At 41.3% G+C, this 27,884-nt stretch overlaps 2 protein-coding genes across 6 annotated transcripts in view; both read right to left on the bottom strand.

Moving 5' to 3' along the window:
- Positions 1–390: 390 nt before the first annotated feature.
- Positions 391–9,121, bottom strand: rpa2 (replication protein A2). The gene is made up of 9 exons (XM_006631249.3): positions 8,961–9,121; positions 7,948–8,036; positions 7,311–7,412; positions 6,513–6,626; positions 5,597–5,671; positions 4,817–4,933; positions 2,501–2,617; positions 2,083–2,177; positions 391–805 (listed from the first exon to the last, which is right to left on the bottom strand). The coding sequence occupies exons 1-9, from the start codon at positions 8,971–8,973 to the stop codon at positions 721–723; spliced, it is 807 nt and encodes a 268-aa protein (XP_006631312.2). The 5' UTR covers positions 8,974–9,121; the 3' UTR covers positions 391–720.
- A 6,898-nt stretch (positions 9,122–16,019) lies between these two features.
- Positions 16,020–27,884, bottom strand: part of eva1ba (eva-1 homolog Ba (C. elegans)) — a 37,584-nt gene continuing 25,719 nt past the window's right edge. For all 5 annotated transcript variants that reach the window (XM_015348773.2, XM_015348770.2, XM_015348772.2 and 2 more), the window contains 3 exons: positions 20,570–20,700; positions 18,100–18,198; positions 16,020–17,749 (listed from right to left, as the gene is read on the bottom strand). In XM_015348773.2, the coding sequence (XP_015204259.1) occupies positions 17,331–17,749; positions 18,100–18,166 (486 nt within the window). In that variant the 5' untranslated portion in view covers positions 18,167–18,198; positions 20,570–20,700 and the 3' untranslated portion in view covers positions 16,020–17,330. The remainder of the gene's footprint in view (positions 17,750–18,099; positions 18,199–20,569; positions 20,701–27,884) is intronic.

The following is a 27,884-nucleotide window of genomic DNA, read 5'->3' on the forward strand; positions in this document are numbered from 1 at the left end:
GACCTCTACAGCCAAGTGCTTGGTGAAAAAGTGAATGGTTCTGATAGTTCCGTAGAGTTTCTTAATTGCTGCTTGTCGCAAATTTGAACACAGTCCAGCATTTATGAGACTCTGAGGAACGGCACCTGAAACGGCGTTTTCCCCTCCTTTTACCAGGACCAAACTGATTCCATTTCTCACGGAAGAACGGTGCCACATCCTCCCTTCAGAACTGCAGACACTAGGAGAGACTGGGCCACAGCACATACAGGCTGTGCATGGTGGACACACACACTTTAAATGACTTTGCATTGGTCCAACACCTCGCCTATATTAAAGCTATAAAATGAAACATTCTGCATTGTTTTCTAATATTAAAAACTGAATAATGAACAGACATGTAAGCAATCATCAAAGCAGAGCATTTCATATAGAGAACTAGGATATTTTATTTCTTGTCCAAACTCAGCTTTCAGATTTGACATGCAGAAATAGCAGACTCACTTGAGTCAAAACGACAGCACGGCGGCATCCACCTCTTATCTAAAGTCTGCGAAATCAGGCAAGGCTTAGAGGAAACATAACAGCAAACAGAAAGATTAAAATTATTTGTGGATTAACACAAGTCCTTAGCCTGTTCCTGCTGCCAAAAAAAAAAACATTTCCACTTGGAAAGAAGAATGAGGAAGAGAAACAGAAGCCCTTTGGGTTTTTCTGGAGCGTTCGTGAAAACGAGTATCCCTAGTCGTTGTCCGTGGATCTGAAGTGGTCCTCATCGATGGTAGAGTAGATGTGTCCTTCATTGCTGAGGAACTCCACCGCCTGTCTGCATTAAGAACAGAATTAGAGTAAGAGTACTGTGTAAAAAAACAGCTTCAATTACTTTATTTTAAATATTGCACAAAGCATTTTTTTTACAAAAGGAAAGCATATTTATCTCAGTCTGCTTCCTGAATGAAACTCTTTCTGAATGTCCAGAGTCAAAGTTTCAGCAAGACTGCAACGTCGGTCACTTTACTGGCCTTAGAACCACATTACTATCAACCATATCTTTCTTTGAAGCTTCAAAGTAAGCGGTTTCCAGCTTCACAACTTCAAAAGACATTCAGTTTACAAGACCTATTCTATTCTTGTTCTAAATCATAACTGAGATGGTTCTTAAAAAGCTGCTGAAGCTTTCAGGGGTGTTCTGTTGAATATCAGGCCTCCTGAGAACATACAGTCAAGACCACAGGAAACCACTACAATGACTTAGCCTTCACAGCAAAATTTTAGTAAATGTTTTTTTGCAGGAATGCATTAAAACACGCTGCCTGTGCAATTCTATTAAAAGTAAAACATAGCTTATCACACCATTAATTTCTGGATGAGCAGAAAGACGTTTTACATTCCAATTGCATCACATAATGCAAATGTTCCGTTCTTACAAAAACAGAAACAGGAAGCTTTCGAAAAACACTCCAAAGCGTCTATTCTAAGAAAGCTTGTAGGTCAGTGTCTCCAAATTAAAAACAGCAAAGACCAAGATGTCAAAACAGGCTTGTTTTTAAATGGCTTGAATTGGAACTAACCATCTACGTGAACTGTGCAAAAGTTAGACTCTTAAAGGTTAGAAAAAGCGTTTGAAAGGTTTTGTAATTGTTCTTGTAACATCTTCTGAGGTCCTATGTACACATCCAGTTTGGACATGAGATACAAAAATCAAAAAGAATGGAGTATAGTATGAAGTGCTAAACCCCAACTAATATTGTAGTCTGCAAGGTCCCCAAAACACACAACTCTGATTGATTGCTTCTAAGAATGTCAGTTCTAGTTCATACTGTATGTGTGGCAAAATTTAAATAGTGGATTCAGAGTATTTTGACTTGTTATAGTGCAATATTTTCATCATGACCTAAGAGACTAATGCACATTAGAAATAAGACCGGTGAAGAATTACTGCACAGTCCTGGTGGACTCCCAATAATCCAAAAATATACTGGATAATGAATGTCAAAACCCAAAAACAAACTACCCACTAAATTCCAACATCAATATTCAGAGCAAGTAAGTACAGTCAGCCTGGGCAGCAGGAATAGCTGGTCCATTAGAAAAGGAACTTACTTTATGGAAGCGAGGCTTATCGCCTTCAGTCTCAACTTCAGATCCTGAATACTGACCCCCTGCTGGTCAGTGCAGCTTTTGATCAAATTCAACACCTTAAAAAGACAAAAAGGTAATTGTGGGACTCATCTTCCCTTATTTGTAAAGGTATGCAACAGAAGCACTCAAGAGCTATCAGCAGTCTGGATCAATACAACCGCTATGAATTTCCATCCTTCTGGCGTTTACCAAGCTCCTCTCTGATCAAGAACATTAATAAATACAGGTGCTCTTACAGAAAGGGTAAATGTTGTTAATGTGGAGTTCAGGCTGTGTACCAAATGACTAGTTTTTTTACAGGTATTTATTATTCTGTGATCTCTGACATTTCTAAACAAAGGTAAAAACAGCAGTTAAGCAATGAAGCCTTAGACCCCACCTGACTCTGATGTGGCGTCAGACCATTCACGGCTATATCACTGGCCCCAGAGTATCCTGTCCCTGTGCCCCCCCCTGACATAGAGACCATGCTGTGGTTCATCCCAGCGGTGTTCACCTGAAGAACAGAAATGGATTACAGCAGCCCACAATGAAGAACTGTGCTCCAGACAATGCTTACACAAACATAAAACCAGGTAAGAAGTTTGATACATCAGTAAAACAAATATTTTAAGCTGTTCTGACCTTGGACTCCCTTAAAATAGTGATAAACCTGGGAGTAGCTAGAGACTTTCAATAATGAAATGCCACTGCAGCACTGGCAGATACCAGGACATTTGGGTTGCAAGAGGCAGAACACAACAAAGCATGTAGGCACCTATTTTTAATTAATTTAAATTTTTAATTTAATTAGTTTCCAAACTGGACAGCACTGACATTTACTTACACACTTCCTGCAATTCATGTAAAGCAATGACTGCAAAACTAGAAAGGCTTTTCATCTTTTTCAAGTGCTCCACCAGGTGGTCAACATGGCAAATGAATGCCTCAAGACTAACTTTCCTCTAATACAGTGGTTCTCAAACTGTGGTACGCAGACCGGCAGTGGTACGCGGAGTGCTACCAGGTGGTACGCCAAATGACCCTGGAACTGTGTCCTGTGCGCTGAAAAATCGGGACGGGTTTTCACATTTCAGCCTACGTACTACGATACAGTGCGTGATAATACTTCAGTGGACACAAGAGATACTCTGTAATTCTATACCACTCTATAGGAATGCGTGCTACGGACGCAAGTGACCAATTGTATTTAAAAAAAGCTACTGTATCTCCAGCAAATAGGGAGGAAGGAGAATGTGCGTGATTTTGGAACAATGCCAACGTTGTAAACACAGGAATGCATAGAAATGCGTGCTACAAACGCTGGTAATCTTGTGAGCACAGGAAAGCATGATAGATAACAGAAAAATATTTAAGAACTGTTCTAAGTTAATTTGAGAAAAATACACAGAGTGTCTCTGTGTTTCGCTCCCATGCGCATGAAATAAAAACTTAAAATAAATACGGAAATAAAAACGGAAAAGCGGAAAAATGCAAGCTTGCAGATTGCTTCTCACTGCAATTAGATGAGTCTGTAGTCGATTTGGCCGGTTCGTTTGCTTAGGTTAGATACGAGTTTGAGGGCACATCCCATTAGGACTTTCTGTTCTGTAAACTGCTACCAACAGGAACTACAACAGAGCACGTTTCAGCTTCTGAATGAATTTATCGAAGAGAATGGCATCGACTGGATAAAACGCATCAGAGTTTGTACAGACGGTGCTAGAGCAATGACAAGCCGACATAACGGTGTTGCACAATTTGAGAGGTTGCTTCAGAAATGAATGGACGCAATTTAACGTCCACCGCGAGACCTTTGCTGTAAAGAAAATGCCTGACGATTTAAAATCTCTAAGACTGTTGTGAATTGTATCAAGGCTCGAAAAATTAATTCACCTCTGCTTTGCTCGACTAAACAGGCTCACCCCTCTCATTGAAATGGTGCCTTTTTATTAGTTGTTGTTAGTTTTTTTTCTGTAAAACACTTTGAGAAGCCACCTTTAAAGGCGCTATATCAAATAAAGTTTATTATTATAATATTTATTATATGTATGTGTGAGTGTGTGTGCACGCGCGCTCATGTTGGTCATTGAGAATTTCTGGGGTTCCTATGAAATGATGACTTGTAGGTGGTAACTGGATGCTTTAGTTGGATTAGGGGTGGTACTTGGTCCAAAAAGTTTGAGAACCACTGCACTAATAAAAACACCCAAGAGAAGAGAGTAAGGTGCAAACGTAAGCAACACTGAAAAAGCTTTCTGTTCATTAGCTAATGATTTCAAAGGAGGAGTCTGGAATATTAAAAATTAAAGAAGATGGATATAACAGAGTGACCAAGAGCACAGGGACGGTGTGGTGGCTCTCTGGCTGGAAGGTTGCCAGTTCGTATCCCACGGCCGGCAGAGGAATCCTACTCCGTTGGGCCCCTGAGCAAGGCCCTTCACCCCAACTGCTCTAGGGGCGCTGTATAAATAGCTGACCCTGTGCTCTGACCCCAAGCTTCTCTCCCTGTCTGTGTCTCTCATGGAGAGCAAGCTGGGGTATGCGAAAAGAAATTCCTAATACAAGAATTGTATATAGCCAATAAAGCCATCTGATCTTACAAAAAACTCAGTTTTAAATCCTGCTAGGTTTGTTTGCCATTTCTCCTCTTCCAGTAGTGTGTGTTTCTACACGCCCCAAGGGGAGCACTGTGCTGAGGGTACTGGGTACTCACCGTGCCCTGTGGTCTACTGAGAAGCATGTGTGCCTGCACTACTTCCAGCATGTGTGAAGTGAACTCGTTCATGTCCTCCAGGGGCCTGACTTTGAAAGCCACCAAGCTCTTGTGGCCCTGAAGGAGAACAGGAAATCGCAAATAAAAACAAATACGGTTTTTGAAACTGGAAACTATACACTGGTATAGGATATCTCAGAAAAATTCAGGGGCTTACAAACACTGTCAGAGCTGTATATGTGTATGGCATATTAAAGATTTAAGAAGATGGAAATAACATAATGACCAAGATAACAAAAACCCTCAGTTTTAAATGCCTCTAGGTTTGTCCGCAGTTTGTCAGGACAACTGTCCAGGGCAGTGATCAGCACTGCGGCCTCGCAGGGCCCCTGGTTCAACTGCTGAGGTGCCATCAGTGTGGAGTTTTGTGTTCCCCCCGTGTCTGCATGAGATTTCCTTCAGGTGGCCTGTTTCCCGCCCGCAGTCCAATGACGCACTAGTTTGTTAATTGGCTTCTGGGAAAACTGGCTTTATTGTGAGTGTCTGCCCTGCAACACGCTGTCATCCCACGTGCCCGCTGCTAGTGGAGGGCTCCTGCTGCCTGCAACCCCCGACTGGGCGGATGGTAGAAAATGGATGGGCGGATGTAGCCAATGAAGAAGCGCGCTAGTTCCTTGTGGAGCACAGCTCTGTCTTGGTCGATCATGACAATAAAAGTGAACAGCGGGAAGGCCTTTTCTCCAGGCCAATCGGCAGAGCGTGGTGGAGTGCGGAAATTACCTGGAAAGCCCGAAGATGACCCGAAACTTTCACGTAGGTAGCAGGAGGAACCACGATGTTGTCGCTGCCCGCCTCCTGTGGGAGACCCGAAACAAACCACAGGGCATCACATTACACACAGGCAAAAGGAAACACTTAAGGTTCACAAAGATCTGCTCTTGGATGCCCCAGAATGATGCATTTTTAAATGAAATCCTCCGTTTCCAAATATCCATCATGGTAGTTCACTGATGCCTTTATCCAAGGCAGGTTACATAATCAAACGCTTTGGACAGAAAAAAAAGACTGTAAGAAAATAAAGATTTAAACTTCATAGATAGAGAAGAAGGTGTTACGGTGGTTTTTGATGGTGATCAATTGCATGTAGTGTTGGAGTTCGAGTTGGTGGCTGTATTGATATATGGACTCTTAAGATCAGTAATTTTAATTTTGTGTATCTGTTCTTGTATACTCTTTAATTGGGTACGTTAAAAGAAAGAGGAAAGTTGTTTATTTGTTCTCACGATTAGCTATATTGTACTTTTGTATATTTTTTTTAATTCCAGACTTAAAAGACAGAGATTCTTTTAACTCTTTGTTTTCTTTTTTTCTTTTTGTATACTCTGGATGATCTTGATGTTTTAAAAGAGAAAAAAAGAGCATTTAAGAGAAAATAAAGAGTCCATTATGGGGATTGGCGATTTGGAAGAAATAAAAAATAGTCAATACAAATGAGACAATTAAAAAATAATACAGGAATTCAAATATTCAAAAGTGCCGTCAATAACAAAAACAAAATAATCACAAAAAAAGAACAGTAGTAAGAACAGTACTACAAAACATCAGAAATTCTCACACCATATTGGATGCTAAGAATCTGCATTAGAAAATTCCATCCAGTTACATGAAAGATGTAATTCCAGGCAAAAGCACTTACATCGGTGTCCACCCACTGCCTGACGTCCAAGGGCGGGCCTGTCATATCGTCCACTTTGTACAGGATGTTGGTCGGAGCTTTCTCTGCGTTACGGACAATCCCCACTAATGTGACCTAGAAAACACCCAGATGGTGAACCTGCAGATCAAAATCAGCCCAGCGTTTCCCATCAGTGCAACACATGGTCCTTCACCCTCCACCCTCACAGCAAGCCTTACATTAAAGATTGCAATAAGTAATCTAAACCCTTGGTTTAACAGACTTCAGTTGTAATAAACTAAACCCGCTAAAGAAGAATTTCTCTGTAAAATTATAAATATCAGACTTTCCCCACATTAACAATGAAATACACGAATAAGAAAAAAAAAAAGAAAAAAAATACTACCCATCAGTCTCAACGATGCCCTGTAGGGGTAAGCCTATTGTTTATGATGGGTATTGTTTGTGCTTTGCTTGCTTTAGCGAATTTTATTGTCTATTTATGACACGATAAAAAATAGGTTATATAATACAAAAAAAGCACAAAAAGAATTTTCATTGACCGCGTTTGACTTGGAATCGTTCCAAGTCAAACCACCCCGAAAGCATATATATAGTATGCATATTTTTTTTCCCTCATATAATAGTGTGTTTTTAGGCAGAACAAAAACATCAACCAAGGGGTTACTGCACCAAAAGAAACGACACTCAAACGCAGCTTTTGCAGGGGACCTGATAACACCCTTAACGAGGAGCTTAACCCAAGGCAGGGCCTGGTGGGAAGCCACCCAGGTGAGCCGTAGCGGAACCTGCCCTTACCTGGGAGACCTCCACCTCGCCCACCTTGAAGACGTCCTCTGCCTGGGAGGAGGACAGCAGCTGGGAGACGGTGCAGGGGACGATCTGCTGTGTCCTCGCTCTCTGCGGCACGAGCAGAAAGAACAGGCGCCACATCAGTCCGACACATCGCAGCGGGCCAACCACACTGCCAATTAATTCAGTTAATTTAAACGAGTCAACTTAATTGGGAGCCCAAGTGGCTCAACCAGTAAAGGTGCTTGCTCCACACCCCTCGTCCCCCTGGTTGGCCTGCGTCACGGGTTCAAGCCGACTCCGGCCGTGACCAGGATGTCCCAAGTGGCCGTGCCCAACGGGAGAAGTGTCGCCAAGAGCAGGGGTGGGATGAGCCCCCCAGGGCCCCCCCCCCAGCACTGTGTTCGGTGGGTACAGGATGAACAGCTGGCCAGTCTCCGTTCACTTCACCAATGTGCACAGCAAGGCAAAGTGCAAATCTGCCGAGTCACAAGAACATTTCTGCTCCTGTGGCATGAGCCCCCGTCTTTGACTTCTACCTCAATGGAGATCAGACAGCGCATGCCAACGGGGCAGTGGCGGGTATGGGTTCCGTTTCTGCCTTCTTATTCCGGGTGCGCTTCCGGAGAATCGGTGTACTCACCGATTTCTTCTCTCCTTGCGAGGGGGCAGGAGATCCGAAGCCCCCGGGGGACTGTGTGTAACCCCCCGCCATGCTGGAGTCGCCATAACCTGCGACAGAGACCCGTTTACAGAGAGAAACCCAGCAAGTGGACCAGAAGGGTCCTGACGGCCTCACACTGCGGTGTCCACGCTCACCGGCCCTACCAGCTCTCCCTGGGAAACACCAGATCGTCTAAAGCCTAGACAGTGAGCAAGTGACCAGAGAGCTGTGGACCAGGAGTGCCCAACTCTGGTGCAGTCACTGCAGGGCTCCTCCCAGCTGAGCCAGATTGGGACACTTTAACAGATTGTCCCAGTTCTTACACCCATAATGAGATGTATAAAGCCTGCTGGACAGTGGGTACCGGCACCAGGACTGGACAGTCCTGAGCTGGACTGTGAGGCCCCAGTGGAAGAGCTCGTCCCTTCAAAGTATTGCAACTGAAACTAAACTTGCATCTAAACTCAATTCTGTACTGCAAATATCATTAAACGCCTAAATATTACCTTAAAGACCTTAAAAACAGTGCTGTCGTTTTACTTACTGGACGCATAAATCTTGTCAGTACTATGGGTACCTGTAATTAGATGCTGTAACGAGCTTTCAGAACAGGTCTTGTTACTACTACTGTATTTACGTACATAAGCAAGAACAGTTCTGACCCATACCTGTGACTCACATTCAACTACCAAGTTCACGGTAATAATTACATTTCTCTTTGGATTTTCAAACTTATCTCGAAGTATTTGGTTAGCAAATCGAGTGGAAACGGATAACGGTCTTCTTTCAGTGTTTTGTAGCATCCTGTATAATAAAGCTTAAGTGAAAATTAAAAGATAAACCGCTTTACATTTTTTAGGTAAATCAAACTAAATTTCAAATTCTTGCTCATCAAAACAAACCGCGGTCCAACATGCAGCTTAATCCAGAAATCAGATGTTAAAACAAGCGTCAGCGCTTGTTTTACAACGAACAAGGTTAACACCTCTTACCTTGGTTCCACATGATTAGAATATATTAAAACAATACTGAGAACAACAAAAAAAAATACTATTAGTAGCTCAAAAGTTTTGGTTATATCAGACACCTGGAGCAGAATTCTTCCTCTACGTTTTAAGCGCGCCACAACACCAGACACAAAGCTCACAGCACATGCGCCATAAACTCCCGCGAACTCCTTTGCCCAATCAGCGACGACAGCGCTCTCTGACGTCAGCCCAGGACACTATTTTGCCAACACTTGCCTTCATTTCTCACGGAAGTATGCAGGGGTACGTAGAACAGAGCGGGTAGCCATACTTACTGAGGGAAAGACGGCAGGCGAAATGAAAAGTGGTGTTCTTAGGCAAAATAATTTATTTAGCTTTTAGGCTCGATAATTGTTAGTGCATATTTCTCCAGACCAAAGTCTGGCAGGACCAACTTTAAAAAAAAAATGTTTTTCATAAGTATATTACTGGACTTCCCAGAGCTTACACTAGAGGACACTGCTTACATACATTGGACGGAAAATCCAAGAGAATCCGATACTGTGAGCTGAGTACAGGCGTAGACTGTCGGCCTGAATTATTACGATGGTAATAATTCCTTCCATTTATAGAGCGCTTTTCTGGACACTTCACTCAAGGTGTTTTCCAGGTAGTGGGGACTCCCCTCCACCAATGTGTATCCTCATCTAGATGATGCGACACCAGCCAGAGTGCACCAGTTCGCTCCCCACACACCAGCTCTCAGTGGGGAGGAGAACAGTGATGCAGTTCATAGATGGGGATTAATAGGAGGCCATGATTGGTAAGGGCCAATGGGAAATTTGGCCAGGACACTGAGGTAACACCCCTACTCTTTTCGAGAAACACTCTTTTTAATGACCACAGAGAGCCAGGACCACAGTTTTACATCTCATCTGAAAAGAAGGCACCTTTTTTACAGTATAGTGTCCCCGTCACTATACTGGGACATTAGGACCCACACAGACCGCAGGGTGAGCGCCCCCTGCTGACCCTACTTACACCTCTTCCAGCAGCAACCTTAGTTTTTTGCAGGAGGTCTCCCATCCAGGTAATTTAATCTCTTCTGCTGGAAAACCCTTCACTGACCCTCATGTATCAATGATACGTTTGCCTCTTTAGGAATATCAGTACAATAAATCTGAAGAAAAGCAAAACTAATCAGTTCTCAGTATTCACAACTGAGGTCAACGTTTTTTCAATTAAACTCAAAGTTTTTTTGAGTAAAATGTATTTAAAAGAGGTTTGTTATGCTGTTGTAGAGAACATCTACTCGAATCCAAGTATACATTTTTAACATGTTATTTCAATTTATTTGATCATCTCTTCAATCATACCGATTTTTAAACACACTTACAATGTTTCGGGAGTGTGTTTCTGTAGTACACATCTGTGCTATCTGTTTAATGTAACAATAATATGACAATAATTCATTCTGTCATTTGGTTAACTGCAGACATATTTAAAGATGTATTTTTTTCAAGAAATTTCCTTCTTCATTAGGAGTCAGAGCTTCTAATTCTCAGTTTTTCTTTCATTTTGTTGCAAATGGTGACTGGCCTTTTATGAACACTGAACTCTGGGTCTGTGTCACAGTGTTTACCAATTCCCTCAATCCTCAGTGGATTTTTGGCATCTTTGGGAAGCCTGAGGGCTGCAGAAAACATCTGGGAAACATCTGCGATTCATTACAGCTCAAGGGCTTCTGCAAATGCCATGGGAACGAGCTATTTTTAAAAATTGCATTCAGGAGAATGGAATAGTTGTTATTGAGTGTGTTTCCTTTTGGCTCAATTGGCAAGGTAAGATGAGAAAATGGCTTTCATTGCTTGTAGTGGACTTTAATTCTTCTGACTAAGCAAATTCAAGTTATCTTCTCTTGCACTTTTCATTAATTACAGGTGTGTACAATTTGGCTTGCTAAAATGAAAATTATATTTGTATATAACTATCAAAAGCTAAAGAAAAAGAGCTGTCCGTGTTTCTCATTCTTCAGAGATAGTAGCTCTTTAACGGAAAGCCAAATGTGGCCTAGAATGTGGTTTTCCTATATTTGTTAAGGAATGCTTGAAGATAGATGTTAATGCTGTACTAAACTAACCGTAGCCATTTTATCTAATCATTCTTTGAAATACAAATAGGTTTAAATATAAGATTTTGTTCTGAAAAATACAAGGTCTTAATGAATCCAAAATCATTCATCACCTATTTTTCTAGTTTTTCTCAGTTCTGTATAATGACCAAGATTTGCATTTGAGCGTTTGTGGCTGTTGCTTTAATGAACAGAGACTTTCTCATCTATAATAAGTCAGCAGTCTGTAATAACTAACCTTTCTTTAACTCAAGAACACTCCATTTGAGCGCCAACAGTGGAGGCTCTGTAACCGAAAGAAGCTTTGGAGTATTAAAATGAAAACACAGGAAATTAGGAGTCAGAAATAAAGGATGCAAAGGAGCACAGGTCACGTTTCTATAGGAAATGTGGAGATCTGCTAAAATTAGCTGAGACTGGAGGTTTGGCTTGGTATGTGAGGGAGTATAGTATGACTTTGTCCGGAGGAAATGGAAAATTAATAATGAAACGTGGACAAAAAGCTTTTCCAATCAGCTGCTTCCACTAAAGGGAGAAAGAAAGGGCCTGAGTCCGGCCACTTTTGTGTACAACTGCAGCCCTCGCACACAAAGAAGCTAAGATGCAGAGCAGTATGATCTTTAACTATTAAATGGAGTTGAGTCTTAAAATGAATTATAAGTCATTTCTATAGATATACAGCCTTGTCTAGGAGTCATCAGTACATTACTTAGTGTTTGTTTTAAGTATGTTTTACATAAAAACACAACTGAACTGTGAGCAATCAAACTGTTTCTTAATTAAGTAATTTAGAAATCATTCATCCATTTTGTAACCACTTTATCAAACCGGGGAGCTGGAGTCTATCCAGGCAAGCAAGGGGCACAAAGCAGGTTACACCCTGGGCAGGATGCCAGTCTGTCACAGGGCAGACACACACACACACACTAAGGTCAATGACATTATCAGCATGTCTTTGAGCTGTGGGAGGAAACTAAAGCACCCAGAGGAAACCCATACAAACATGCGGAGAACATATACACTCCATGCTGATAGCACCCCAGCAACTGAACCCAGGGCCCCAGCACTGCGAAACAACAATATTTCAAAATCATTTGGAACACAAATCTGAAGACCTACTAATTCCCTTAACTTAATTAATTGCTTGATTAAATTATAAATACCAATTGCTCCTCATCTTCAAGAAAGCAGGTCATGGTGACTGAGATCTCCACTCTAGAATATAAGGAAAAGAGAGGGGGAAGAGTTTTCTGGCATGAATAAATGTAAATTCACCTCCCATTTTATATGTGGGGATAGTTCCTTTAAAATCATTTCAGGTTTACTTCCCTTTCTGCTAGGCTTTTCTGTAAATGCTTTAGGAAACCTGGTTCTCACAGATCTTTTGAATTGAGCTAATCTCACTATATTGTATTCGCCTCAGCTGTGTGCTTCTGTTGGTACAACAATCTACACTCATTGGCCTACTTTCCATATCCACACGTATATTTACATGAGCAGAGTTTCTTCTGATTTACCAAGGGGGGGTAGGGGTTATGTATATATTTCACAATCACATGACCCACAACTGTCATTAACCATAATCATTTTTAAAACATTTAAACAAGTATGGCTCTCTACCCACTCCTGCCAAAACTGGCCTGGATGTAGCTTTGGCACAACATAACCAAGATTAAAAACAAGTGCAGCCATTTGGTATTGAGGTTTTGCTTTAGTGAATGATATGTGAAACCCATTAAGGGAAATACATCTCAAGGGCATACGGTCATGGGAATTATTTACAGAGTGGTATTTTCTCAGTTCTGTTTTTGAACCACAAATTATGGCCTTAAAGCCATTGGGAAGAAGTTCCAGTGCCTTGTCTTGGCAAGCCAGCAAGTTCCTCTTTCCCACACGGAGATGTATATTTTGCTGTTCTTTTAAGATGCTTTAATTAGCATTTCCTTGTGTCATGCCTGTCTGTGAGGTCAACTCATTCCTGTTTGAAAGCTTACAATAGGCTGTTTATGGCTTTTCCTTTATCAGGAGGACACGGTGGAGTAATATGATGAATGTTGACTGCAAATATTTTCAGACAGTAGATGAAAAATGACTGTGTTTGCAGCCAAGCCAAGTGACCTCATAATGGCAGCTGCAATAAATCAAATCATTTTTTAGGATTTCAGTTCTTTAAATACCTATAGACAATGGCCCCACAGAAGGACAGACAAACAAAATAAAATTAGTTTCATAACATTCATTGTAAGTGAACACACTAAGGCAGCAGCAGTTGGTTTATTAAAATACTAATAGCCATTTTTATTTCGAAGTTTAAAAAAAAACAAAGAATCTCATCATATGCCTAAGTGACAAAGAACCACTGAATACCCTGTATTAAGGGAATAATACGAATGATAAGACGTTGTCGTACAATTGGAATGCTCACGTTTTCATGTGAAAAACGTACATGACACAAATGTGAATAATCACTTAAGGAAGATGACATTTTAACATCTTTCCAATATCCTGCAGAAGGCTAATTCAAATTCTAAATTAATCCCAGAAAGACAACTGGGGAAATATTCATATTTAGAAATGTATCCTCCTTCTGGGTCATGAAGTTATTCAACTGACAAAATACAATTAAAGGTTTGTAAACAGAAATGCAACAGATAAACAATGCCTGTATATTTCTGAGAAATCCAGCATGACAGGTGGGTTTAACAAAAAAAAATGGTCTAAGGAGATAATGTCTGATGATCCAGCAAGGATGTTAAAACTAACATGCCTTTCATGAACGCATCTGCCAGTAAAACAGGCTGTTGTTTGTAGAAATCAGAAACTCGGACTTAAGAGTCATTTAGATGTTACAGCTGTGATGTACTCTTAGACAAAATAGCTGTCACGTGACAGTGCTCTTTGGTATGTGACTGTGATCATTGAAGATTAAAACCCCTCATTTAAAGCCAAGACAAAGTTAATTTCTGCAGGAATGTACAAAGGATGTATACAGTATATATGCATTAGTCAGTTTTCTGTAAAATGTTTTCTCTATTACAATAGCACCAAAGGCCAAAAAAGAAAATGTCTGTTGCTGTCTAGAATTTTCTTTCTGTAGCCCAAAAGTGTTGTTCTGCACGTTTCTTCTGTCCTTCCTGTAACATGACAGGTTTTATGGCACTTCATATACAAATGCCCACATGCCTGATGAACATTATTAGTCTTTTCAGAAATGCTGTGTTGTAAAAAAATAAAGCATGGCACTTTATATAAAAAACTTAAATACAAACTCTTTGAACTCTGTTCCTCTCACGAACTTCACACACATACGATCTGTTCTGTTGACCATTCCTCACGTACCGGCTGCTCGAAGAGCCCTTCTTTACAGACATACAGAATAACCCCTGTCAATCATTGGTCGAGAAATTAATGCCTCCCATTCTCAGCAGCAGAGCCTGAGAGGTTAAGCATGTGATCACCCTGTATCTCCAGATGTAAGTACGTAAGCCTTTCGTTACAATTGCATAAAGAAGGCACCTTGCATTTCAATGCCCCTGCTGTGTTCTTTGGCCATGCTCAAAATGTCAAACGGATATGACCAAACGCTGCAGTGCAACCAACACAATCAGCCTTTTAAAGATAAATTTGTTCTGGATTGTGCAGCTCCAGGGAAACCCTCTTATTGCACTCAGAATTGAACTCTTGACTGAACTGGAAATACCCCGAAGAAGGGATAAGGGATGCAAAACAAGTCCCTAGCTTATTTTTGTTTTGGAAATGTAGAATCTCAAACCAATTTATTTTATAACCTGCCCACCCAATGTGGAGGTTTGACGCCGATTGGTCGAAGAGATGCACCCCTCACTGACATTACTGTGATCTTGCATGCTCCCATAAAGTCATGGAGACTGCTATTTCATCAGGTAGCTGACAGATCCCAACCTCCCCCCCACCCCCGCCTACCACTGGCCTGTTGTGAGATGCCTCTCGGGGCAATGCTGGTTACAGTCAGCTAGTCACATGATCCAGGCTGGAATTCAAGACACCTACAGTAGTTCTTACTGAGTGAGCCACTCTGCATATTCACCACTTCAAAGCATAACCACAATTAGTCCACTGCCACTTCATCTGCTGCTGAGGGTCACAGCTACGAAGGAATGTGTGTACGTTGGTCTGGTCTGGTTCCATTGCAGTCAGTGTTTTTACTTGCAGTACTAAGTGATCTGAAAATGAGTGTTATGCACAGTTCAGCCATGGGTGTCCAGCATTTTCCAGGAAAGGTGGAAATGTACACTTAGCTTGTTTTTCTGCCTGATGTTGTCTGCAGGCTCCAGCATTAATGTGATATTCTAAAATGGCCTTGAGGGGAATGAACCGTAGAGCGTTTTAGAACACAAGCCATATATCAATATTATTTTTATTCCGTCCGCTCTTTGTTTTAAAGCCAGTTCTTAGCTCTTCAAACAAACTTGCTTTTTATTCGGCTTGGAGTAAATTAAAATGAGCCGAACTGACTAATACCAAAAAGAATGAAGTCGCCTAAAACCTGGAATGAACTGAATGTCAAAATAAGCTCACCATGAATTACAAAGCCTAAATTTAAAGACTGGTTTTGAAAGGTGGTTTTGTCCAGGAAATGATTAGGCAATAAGAAAGGACTAAATAGGATTAGAAGATTGGTCAAATCTGCCCCCCTCTGCCCCCAACAAAGACTTTATTGACTGATTTGGACTTTAGAATATATCCAATTTGGCATAAAAGCAATACATTTTTCATTAATCTACATCTATTTGGCATATCACACGTACTTACCAGACAAAGCACTGATATCTTTGACTCATACATACTGTATAGGTGTAACATGCAGTGTTTTTAAAAGACAGCACTGCAGTTATTTAATTCAAGTGTAATACTAAAAATCAGTCATGGTAATTATAATTAGCAGAAATAAAAAGGACATTATTTTCAATTGATGTTTTTCATGAGGCTTTTTATTATATGTATATGTATTATCTTGTATTAACTAGCTTTTTGAATGTTTTCATTTTTGTTTTTAGCTTGGAACATTTTCAATGGCGGGCTCTCACTTCTGGACCTGCTGCTCTGCCACAGAGAAACTTTTTCCTGCATGTGAAAGGAAAAGTCTAGCTCTGGGAGAAGCTGAAGAGGCATTCATTAATACTCCCCGTCCTTGAGAATTTTTTCTGTTGTGTAAGCCCTCCAAGATAAAGATCAGCATTATTGCTTTATTGCAATGCTAATGTGTCAGGGAACATTTTTTTAAAGAAAAATCCTGTTTGTTTTAGAGGTCACAACTGGCTGTTTTTTGGACTGCCATCACAGTGCTCATGGGTGGGCGAGGGATTCAGGGGTAATGGTGCCATTTCCTTTGGTTTGGGAGTCTACAGAATCCTACCTCTTTTTCTCCTATGAATAGACGAAAAGAAACATGAACGTATTCTTTCTTTCTGTAATCTTCAGGAATGCAAATGCCTTAGTGAGTTGCGCCAACATCAGATCCAGCCACTGCCGAGACTCTTTTTACTTCAGGCTGAAATTATCGGTCACTTTCGATATTAAAATTCTGAATACAAAAATAAAAATGTGAGCATCCGACTTGTTATTTTGGGGAGGGTCGTACCAGAAGAATATTTTGCTGGAGTTATTAACTGTTTTTTTTTTTAGAGACAGTGGAGATAAGACATTTGCGTGCACTCTTAAAAATACAGAATACAAAATAATCTCATTTAAAAACATTTCCGACATACAGTTATAAGAAGGACTGTTCGCACAAATGAGTCTCTTTGTTTTTACTCTCTTTCTAGAGGGTTACTCCTCAGGCTGAAAGGCCACAGATATCCGAAACAAAATGTCTCAAAAAGACCGAACTACTACTCAAGCTTACTGTGGCCGTGGAAAAAAACAGTCTCTTGTTTCGCCTCATCAGTCCTGAAAGGTTTTAAAAAAAGAGGATAAAGGTGTGACAATTATCCACTCCTCTCCTCTCCAGTTCACAGTTCAAAGGCACCTTCTCGATGGAAATAAGCACAGGTGGGGTTCATACCCTGCTTGTTTTCAGTCTTCAGTTCAAGCACAGATTAAAAGAAAAGAGAGTTCCATGATATACAGATAACAACACCTTCAAGTGATATGTGCTTCCCAGGTGAAGGTCAGATACAGAGGAGCTGGACCGTGTTTGTCTCCTTGCTCCGTTAGCAGGCGTCGATCGGGGCCGGTGAGCAGGGATGCTGGCTACGGAGCAGCCCCGGTCCGGGGAGCAGGCGTTAGTAGTAGTGGACCCTTCCGATGGTGCCCGTGCCCGTGCCCAGGATGTCCGGCTGCCCGTTCCTCCAGATCTCCCGGATGATCCTCTCCCTCTCCTCCAGCCGCTGCGCCCGCTCCAGCTCCTCGGCCGACGTGAAGACGTTCACGCTCAGGGTGCCGTCCGACTGGCTGTGGTTGCCCATGGCGGTCTCGGTAGCGGGCTGGGGGGCCGCGGCGTCCCCCCCCTCCTCCTCCTCTTCCTCGCTCTCGTCTTCGTCCTCGCCCTCCTCCTCCTGGCTGCAGCCCTTCAGGCTCCTCTTCTCCGGGGCGGGCGCGGCGCGCGGCCGGCAGGAGATGCGGATCACCAGCAGGCAGAGCGTCAGCACCAGGCCGAAGCACACGCCGATGACGAAGTAGAGGCCGAAGCTCTCGGAGTTTTCTGGATGAAACAAAGAGACACGGGAGAGGGGGACCTTTAGTGACAGGGCCTTTTGCCTTTAATATCGACAGGGCCAACATGGGCTCTGATGTTTTATCCTCTGTATTTAACTCTATCTCATTGCACGATGATCCCTATAGAGCGGATGTACGCAAATCCTCCAGTTCCTGCACCGCAAACACTTGAGCATGTGACTCCAGAAACAGAAAACACACAAGTCATAGCACATCGTTCTAATTCAAGGGCTGCTCCTGAAGTAGCTTTCCACACAACATCTCCCCCAGGGATGTACTTTGTCAGTGTGCTGTTGAGCTCGGCCAGCTCATAAGAGAGCAGTGAAAAGTCTGTACCTTTAATATGAGCATAGGCAGCAATACTGTTGCTCAAAAGCTGCATTTCCTGCCTTTTGTCATCCATATTTGCTTGGTCTCTTTGTAACGACCTCACACCTAAAAAAAAGAGAATGAAAATGCATGCTTAGTTTTTTTGTAGATCCTCTGCTGACAGACATTATATTTCACAAACTGTTTGCTGAGAGATGTGAAAGATGCACATTGCAAAAAAATGTCTGCAGCAATGTGACCTTTCTGACACATCCTGAAACGACTCATTAACACACAATAATATTATGCTCTGCTAAACAACTGATCTCATATTTAATGCATTAGTCAGTTTCCCAAATGAGAATGATGTCGCTTGCTACTATGGCACAACCAAGATTTTTACATGCAGGGCACATGGTATCATTATTCCCTTTTAGTCACACTCCACATGAATTGCGCTCCCTTTCCTTTGGGATAGAATCTCTGTAGCATTTCCACAGGATGAGAGAGGGAGCTGTGCTGTTAGAAGTCTCATCTCCTGGATAAGACATGAACGATCCCAATGCAACATTTACAGATGATCTAGGGGCGTTGCTCAACTGTCTTGTAAAACAGGCTATAATAAGCTGGCTAACCTAAATACACAGCCTAAAGTCATCTCTAAACTAAATGGGCTAAAATCGTATTTCTACTCCTCATCTTAATATTAATGTGACTTTCTGGTTAAAAGAAATGCGATGACATTGTTTTCTAACACCTCCCTGTGTCCATAGTTCTTCTGGATGTACACATGCACTAAATCTGCCACTTTGTACGCCTGCTGGCCCCTGGCTTTCATCTAGCAGGCCAAAGCTGCAGACAAAAGCCCACTGTGTTGTTTCAGACTGCCGACATCAACTGAGTACACAGGCTTCTGGCACATGACGTTCTGCGTGCTCTGCAGTGTGACGGCCGTTCTGTGAAACAGGTCACATATTCCAGCAGTAAATTTGCTCTGTTTCCTTACCAGCTACCATAACAGTGGGAAGTACAAGCAAACTCTTTGTTTTTTGGCCTGTTTTTTTTAAACTCCATTTTCAAAACCAACACAGCGGACACGGCGACGAAGGGTGGCTGTGATGTCCGGTTCCTTGTTTGTATTTTAGTTTTTTTGTGGGTTTTTTTTTTTGTTTTCTCTCTACGGCGACCTCTGTCATGTTCCGTGCGTGCGTGACCTCAATTCTGCTTTCCCACAGAAATTCAGAGACGACGCGCTCCACAGGCACTGTGCAGTCAATTTGAGATGTTTGCTGGGAACGGGGGAGGAACGCTAGTAAAGTACCCCCTCGTTTGAAAACAGATGAGGGGTGGATCTCAACGTGCAGAAGGATGAGGATGTCGCTGTTTCTAATTTAAATTACCTTACGTTGGCATTAGTATTTAAAGGCTGGGGTCATGCCTTTCCTGCAGAGCTTGGCAGATTTCCTGTCAGTAAGGTCTTCCCTCCCCACCCCACCCCCCTCCTCCTCGCTCAATTCTTCCTGCCGACTCTGTTCTGTTTCAGTATCCAGAGACTATTGTTTCCATGCTGCAGCAGCACCATTCACAGACACACCAGAAACAGAGCTTTGAGTCACATCAGATGGGAAGTCCAAATGAACGGAAGGCAGTTGACCTTTACAGTACATTTTCCCTTTACGTAACAGTCATCTTTAAATAGTCAGCACAGCAAGCAATTGACTTTGGAACCTCAGAGAGCCAACCAGTCTTTAAAAAAAAAACAAATTGCTTCTTATCTTCAGTAAAATCAATATCTGAGGACCAAAAGAACGATCTATGGACTAAATATGACCAGAAATCCATGTGAAGCCCAATGTTTCTGAGTTTACTGATGCAGGAGCCATTGCATTGAATGAAATTCGTAATGAAAAAAACTTCTCTAGTTTACTGACTATATAGTCTGAGTTGCAAAATTTGCAGGCAAGTGAAAGATATAATATGTTACACAACACATTTAACAAAACATAAACCCATTAACAAATTAGAGACATAACATAAAATATGCAGTCAACTGTCCAAATTGAACAGGTTAATAGGTGTGAGAATAAAAGATGACAGTTCTATTGCTCTTGAATTGCAGTCTAAATCAACGTCAGATGGACAGAGGTTGAATTCACTGTGCAAGGGGTGGTCATGACAGTCACTGGTTATACTGGCCTTCTGTACTATTTGCATGACGTAGATGTCTGAAAGCTGTAGTTGTTGTGCATCAGTTATTTTGCTGGCTTCCTTCATAGTCCTGCTCAGTCTCTTTTTATTGCCTGTAGTAAGGTTACAAAACCAGGCTACCACAGCGAATGTCAGGGCAGATTCAATATGAAGGTTCTGTAGAATTAAGTCATTGCTGCAGAACACACATTAAAAAGAGCCGAGGTAACATAGGATGAACAATTGCTGTTGGCTCTTCTTACCTCAAAGGTTAGTTTGGGAAACGATCATTGAGCGCAGACACACTTACCATGAAGGGTGACAGTTCACCAGCTCCTTGTTTCATAGCTCATGGCCTCAGAGATGTGGCTGATGGTGTGATGGAGCCTTTCTGTCTGCTGTACTTTCCTCAGGTCTCTGTGTTCATTTGTCTGCCCCAGGCTGGAAGCAAACAGAGACGTCAAGCTGGATTAGGCCACTGGAGCTACAGCTACAGTGCACACAGACGGTATTACTGATGATCACAGGGCTCTCCCTGTCGTCAAAGAGAGTGATACAAGCTGAGAGGAGGTGGCCACCATCAAGAAAAATGGGTTGTAATGGTAACAGAAAACTCCCAACACATCCTACTTGCTTGAGGCCAGGTACCTTGCATTAATCAGTCACACTGCACACTGAGAAAACTTATTTACATTTCCAGGGGGTGAGGAATTTAGTCTAGGGTCGAATCCAGACCTCAGCTTCTCATTTCAAAGAGGGATTAGTTGTTCTGCATATGCTCCACTTATAACTAGCAGTGTAACTCAGGGGCAGTACATGGCGATGAGAGGGTCTGACATTTACAAACCTGCTTTCCAAACTCCTCATCTTTACTCTACCTCCAACATACAAGACACTATAGTTTCACTTGTGATGAAAACAAAATTCTGTAGTTCACCTATTTGGAAACGTAGCTAAGGAAAGCCTGTGATTTTGAAACTGTTTTGTCCAGGTTGATACCCCACTTACTTATTTTTATTGTACCGCTACTTTATACTGCCTAAAGCTTATTTGTCTTCCTTTTTGAAGATGCCTGTAGTATATGCCTGCACATGCTCTTTATGTTTTGAAAAGACACCGCAGAATAGAATGTCTCAGTTTAAACAGAGCTTGTAAAAGTTGTAATATCAGCTCTTGAAGTGCCAGGAGAAGGAATGGCTCGAGAATCTGCTGTAAGATGAAGATGGTGTGAATATGATAAAGCTGCCAGTCTGAGAGAGCTGTTTGCTCTAAAAACACAGATTTCCATCTGGCAGACGCCTCATACATTGAGACATAAGCCACAAAATATCCTCTGCAGTTGCTATGGCACAGACAATACTTGTCTCTGCACAGACCCTGGGAGATGTGTTTCCATTTTGGCTCAAAGACAGATTTGTAAAGCATCATTCTTTCAAGCAGCTTTGCCTTTCTTTCAGTTATCTGTGTGTGCACAAGCCCTGCCAACCAGCATCAGCTTACTGTTGAAATATTAAACATGCAGCAGCCTTATCTGAAGTACACAGCTAAGATAGTGTAAAGCCTGTCAATAATGTCACTTCATCAGGAGAGTTAGCTCAGAAGGTATCAGGGAATGGTTTGTAAAAACCTAAAGCCTCAACAATTATTCCTTTTCTGTCAGCAGTGTTGCTTTGTGGTTTGACAAACAAAGTTACTTGTTGAATGCCGATCACAGCGATGTGACCCAGGATCAAATATCCCGATAATAGGGCTTCGGCCAAAATATGAATGAGCACCTTCACTGATTGAGTCAATCTGGAGCACTTTCAGTCTCACAAGGGCCAGAGGTGACTGTAGAAACAGATTTGCCTCATTGGCTTTAATTTAACAAGGATGTTTTCGAGGCTGAAAGAATTTCATGGTCTCCACTCCAAACTAAACTTAATGCTTAAAACCTTGAACACATTTAGAGTCGAATCTTGCTGTCTTGATAGGAGTCAAAGGGAGTCAAACCAGAAGTCATGGCTTCAGAAGGAAGAATCATAATTTTAAAAATGAAAACCGTAACACCGCTGAGCTCCATTCTTGTTTCACTGGCCTCATTTCCTCAGATTGCCCTTTAAATTTGATGTACATTTTAAATCATTTCCTTGCTCTGTCCACTTTGGATAAAGAAACTGTTTTTACTGCATGCCCACATACCTACTGTATGTTCAGTGTTTCTGTCAGCAGGATTTCAACTTTTTCTCTTAAGGACAGTTCTTAAGTCCACTTGAGGTACAGATGTGCCAGTGATTTGAGAACAGGAAATGTTCATTTGGTTTAGTAGTTAAAGATAATAAACTGAAAACGTTTACCTCATGGTGAGGAGAAGTACATTTCAGACTGCACGTAAATTGTTTAACGCTGTATACAGCCGGATAGTTTAATGATCATCATTTGAAGACAGACCAGTCTACATCTTTCATGTCTGTCCACTACCTTCTGACCACAACAGCACTCCATTGCTACAATTACGTGCCTCAGTTTTTCTCAATACTTCTCTAGTACAACTTCTAGAAATTAGTTTTGATTAGAACCAATGGTTTCTACAGACAATGCAAATTGGCACCTCATTTGCAACTAGAGGTGCAATTTCATGTTAATTTGAAATTTAAAGCAGAGTAAATCTCATCAGTAATGGGAACTTGCCTAAATGAAGTGAATTTAAGCAAAAACATGGTTAATGTGTGGAGTAAATAAAACTATTTCAGATAACTTCTACAGAGCAGAATCCCATTTAGATGTGCAAAAAAAGCTAAAAACAAACAAACAAAACTATTCATAAACAGTTTAATGCAATGGTCTACTGTCACGTATTACAGAATTTAACACCGCTGATGTTTAGAGTTTATTTAGGGATTTACCCCTGACTACATTTCCATCTAAAGTTAATGGGATAGGCCCTGCTCTCACTCGAATGGCAAACTCACAGCCCAAAAACAAAAAAACAGAAACAGATTTTTTGATGCCTAAAATTGTTCAGCGACCGCAAGAATTCCTGGCAAGGGAATAGCCTGCTTGAGGTCATAATGGCGTGTTGTCCCTGTGAAAGGCTTAATTTATATTTCATTTTATTTCAAAACTTGGACCCTTAAATGTTGCCATATGTTGCTCACTAAGTCGAGGCGTTCTGGAAGGTGTCTTTTCTTGCAAGTAGTCTACTTCATCATCAAAAACGATAGGGAAGAAAAGTGCCTTTTCATGCTGTGGGTTCCTCTGTGGATGAATTGTAAAGGAACAACTTTTCAGATGTTCCTTTACAACTGCTTGAGTTCAGCTTTTCACTGGAAGCAAATGATGTCCTCTGCAAGTGAACACACCTAAACTCCGGGAGCATTCAGGGAGTGATCCCAGACGCTCATCCCAGGAGGGTTACATCTTCTGTCAACATGTTGTGAGAGAAGTGTCTAAGCTATTTCAAGTCTCTTACAGGAACTCACAGAAGAAGCCACCAATTTTATGGCATTTAAGTCTGTCTCTGTTTAGTGACAAAAAACTATATTTACAGTGTTGCAAATAAAAAGTTCTGCAGACGCCAAACCAAAATACTGCTTCATAAGAATTTGAATTCTGTTTTTCGATCCTTTTGGGGATTTTGGGCACACAGACCTAAAATTATTTTTTAACAAACATTTTTGTTTTTTTAACTAAAATATTTTTTTTAGCTCCAACAGTAAAATACATCTGTATTAGATAGATAAAATCAGTTAAATATTTTTGCATCAGATAGAATATGTATCAAAAGTTGAATTCCATGGGGTTCAACAGTTGGCCACTCCACAGTTCGCCTTCTGAAAATGACGGTTTATGGAGTAAACTTGGAGCTCCTTCAAACACTAGAAATATAGCATGTGGGTCTTTAAGGAAATGGGTTTAACATCACTTCATTCTTTCTGAAACCAGAAGAAACATTGTAGATTAAATGTGAAAACCAGTGTGGAAAGATCGTTCTCCACATCTTCGGAAAGTCACAGGAGAAATAAATGTATTTGTCTTGCCTTTGCTGTTTCTTGTTTTGATAGCTCATAAGAACAAAATAAAAGCTTTAAATTTCCAGTTACTCTTGCGTGCTCATCCTGCTCCTAGTAATTTATCTATTCCTAAATTTCATTGAAAAAGACCTCGGAGAGCTGTTGGTTAATCAATACGAATGCAGTATGGCTTGAAATGACTTCTGTTAGTTCAGATATTGAAAAACATCCATAAAATGATGAAATCTTCTATAATATCAAATATATCCAATACAAACAGTTGCAATTATCAAGGAAATTATATAAAGACATTGGTATGTACATAAATAACTAAAAGGAAAAAATAAATATTCTGTCTATGGAAAGCATCTCCTTGATGTAGTTTTTCTTTAAAATCTTGTTTCTTTAAAGGCTCATGATGCATTAATTATAAATAATGTTAAAAATAATAGCAAATATTAGCTATGCATTTTAAAATAAAGGAATTCTGAGGCCTTCATTCGCAGCTGCATCAGCTGTAGAGAAACTTCAGCATGGCCTTGCTCACACATACTCATAAACATGGTCACATCGGCTAAACTGCTGCACGCCACGCAGATGTACTTCAGATGAAGATTCATGGAAAAACGATTCAAAATATTTATAGAGGACATTTCTGAGCCTGAAGAATTGTTTCTGCACATTTGGTAACAATTCTGCAACAGCTTTTTTGAAGTGACTAAGAAGATGTTGCTGCTCTGGAGTCAGTCCAGAGAAGGACCACCAGACACATTCTTCTGGGCCTGAAGGAATGTCCTCCACTGACAGGCGAAAATAACTTAACTTTTTTAGTCTCGTCCAGAGCAGACCTCGAGCGAATTGATTCAAGGATTCAAATAATCAGACCTCTTTTCAATAAGACAAACCAGAAGTCACAAGTGACCCCTTACAGGCAACTGCAACATATCTGAGAACAGAAGTCACTTTTTTGTGAGGCCATGCTGTCGAAGCTGATGCCCTGACTTTTTTCAAAACACAGGCAGTTCAGATCCTCAGTTCACTTAGCCTCTAGTAATCAAATGAGCCACATTTATAACGTTTCTTATGGTATTCATTTACCTGATGCACTTCCAGTTTAACAACCTATCTGCAATCTATTAACTGCAGTTTGGAATATTGCATTGTGGAGAGAAATCAAACCTGTACAGTTCTACCAAGGTGAAATAAAACTTCATGCCTTATATAATGTTAGACTAGAGAAACCTTAAATAACAAAAGGTCCAGATACAAAGGATTCACATTCGGGGATTAATGAACTGTTTGAAGCATAAAGAAAAGGCACCATTGCACTACATCCCTGACAAAACAAGCATAATGACCCCACTTAGACAACAAATTAACGCCATTGTTCTCACTGGGATTACGCTGCTCTCCTGACATTAATCCACAACTGACAGGCAACTATGATTCAGCCCCTGTTAAAAACCGAGAAGTAAAAACACAGATGAAACCAACCTGGCTCCCAAGATAACAGTAATCAGGGACCAGCAGCTATCCGGGGCCCCAGACTGCCTGCCCTCGCTCAGCGGAAGCACATTAACTGGGAATAAGGTTGATGTAGGACCGTGCAAACAAACCTTAAATCACAAAAGGGGAGGTGGTAATTTTCGAGCTATAAAGTTATATAGGTTATTTCTAAAGAAGTAAGTATGAGTATATGTTGAAATATTTACTCCTTCATGTGAAAATTGCATTTGTGCTTATAATTGAGGCTTTTTAACCTTGCAAGTTTTTTTCTTTCTTCTTCATTTTTTAGATTTTCTTCTCATAATGTCTTTAAAGCACAAAACTGAGATGTGTTGCTGCCCTGAGCCACTGCTCTGCCAGTATCTGTTACTAGAAGTGCTATTATTTATTGTGAAAAGGAGTCAGACATGTGGATGCCATCAGTTCTCTGACCTCCCCTGCTAGGTGGGGGTGATCCTGTAGATTAATGGCAGCTGCAGAACCCTAGTGCCGAGCTCATTAACAACTGCAGGCTGAAATCAAGCAGTTTTTCTCTCACTTTCTCCAGCATAGACCTGTCTGAAATGCATTTCTACTTCTCTTTCCTGGCAACCTGTCACAACATAGTTTTGCGTTGACATCACTCCTTTTGATGGCTTTTACTTTCTGCTTTTCATCTCCACTGCTATGATGTTGCATTTCACTAAGCCAGGTATCAAAATAGTAGTACCCTTTTTTTATGCCTGGCCTCTGGTGTGTAGAAATATATGCCAGGCACAATGCCTAATCAGCATATAACATGCCCCAGTGACAATAGACATTCACCATACACCATGAGAAAGGAGATCACAAGCAGCAGAAGTGCATTGGAATGGACAGTTATGTTTGACTCAGACAGCATTGGAATCAGATGTGCAGTTGTTGCTGACAATGTATTTTAATTGATTTTTAATTTGGATTCTTTTTCCCAGCCACCATCAGTAAATCACAGCATGATTCCAGACACAGCCCTTGTGCCCTGGACGGGGGAAAGGAGGATGAGGATGGGGTGGAAACCAGGAGGAGCACGAGCAGAAGCTGCTGTCATGATGCTGCCAGTCTCCCAGGACCCACAGGTGAATGAGCTTCAGCTGGAGGAGCGGTGCAGCTCTCACTGGGTGCACTGCCAGCTCAAAGGAGACAGGATGGTCCCCAGTGTTGCTATTGTGATGCCAGCCCAGGAAGCCTTGGCCAGCCTGAACCTCTCCAGCCCTGACAGTACTTGCGCTTGTGCAATTTTATTGCATGAGAAGAACCCAAGCCTGTCATTTTGAGATCGTTAATTAACATGGATCTGAATCTTCAAAAACTGGATCACAGCAGCTCATGGTAAGATGAGTGGGTGTTCCATGCCATCAACATTGTTACTTCTATAAAGCTAGGATGCCACTTTCTGCAATGAAAAATGAAAGATCTAGTAGGATTATGTATTAACTTTAAATAAAAAGGCTAAAATTTCAGAAGGAGACAGCCAGAGAACTGTGTTCCTGCTCAAGAAGGAATATTTTCTATTTTTCTTTACACTGTTAAGTGTGGCTGCACAAGCTCTGCAGAGTCTCCACATACTTGGCAAAGTCCTTCTTTACTCTTCTTCATAGCAGTGGGCCTGACATGGACTTTGCTAATTTGACAATAACAACATACTGAAATGCACGTATCTACAGAAATACTCGACACGTTCTGTGGAGGAAGGAAAGATAACGCAAGAAGTAAATAACAGCAATACAGCATGTGAAGGCTCAGAAGAGAATGTGTACATGTTTTCAGGTTCCAGCAGGTATGTTTGTGATGCAAGAAGTGAACCAGAGCTAAATCTATAGTCACTGGAGGAATAGAGGCACAAGTCTGAGGTTAATAGGAAGCAGATGTCAGGCTGTTGAGTGAAAAAAAGATACAGAAGCTTTTCTGAAGAGAGTAAGAAAAGTTTTGACGTGAAAAACATTCTTCCCTTGCTTTTCTCGCACACTGTATTACAAGGATTTCACCTTTTCATCACTGCTCGTCCTTGACTTTCTGGGTCTTGAGTAGGAGGTTTAGTATTTTTAGTACAAAATATACACCTTGATAATACAATATCACTGTGTATTCCACAGGATGATAAAAGTAATA

Source organism: Lepisosteus oculatus, chromosome 11 (genome assembly GCF_040954835.1).
Source record: "Lepisosteus oculatus isolate fLepOcu1 chromosome 11, fLepOcu1.hap2, whole genome shotgun sequence".
Taxonomy (NCBI): Eukaryota; Metazoa; Chordata; class Actinopteri; order Semionotiformes; family Lepisosteidae; genus Lepisosteus; species Lepisosteus oculatus.

Coding starts and splice junctions, on each gene's coding strand:
- rpa2 (XM_006631249.3), bottom strand. Junction 6,627..7,310: donor GCGAGGTGGAGGTCTCCCAG/GTAAGGGCAGGT, acceptor GGTGTTTTCTAG/GTCACATTAGTGGGGATTGT. Junction 4,934..5,596: donor GTCATCTTCGGGCTTTCCAG/GTAATTTCCGCA, acceptor GTTCTCCTTCAG/GGCCACAAGAGCTTGGTGGC.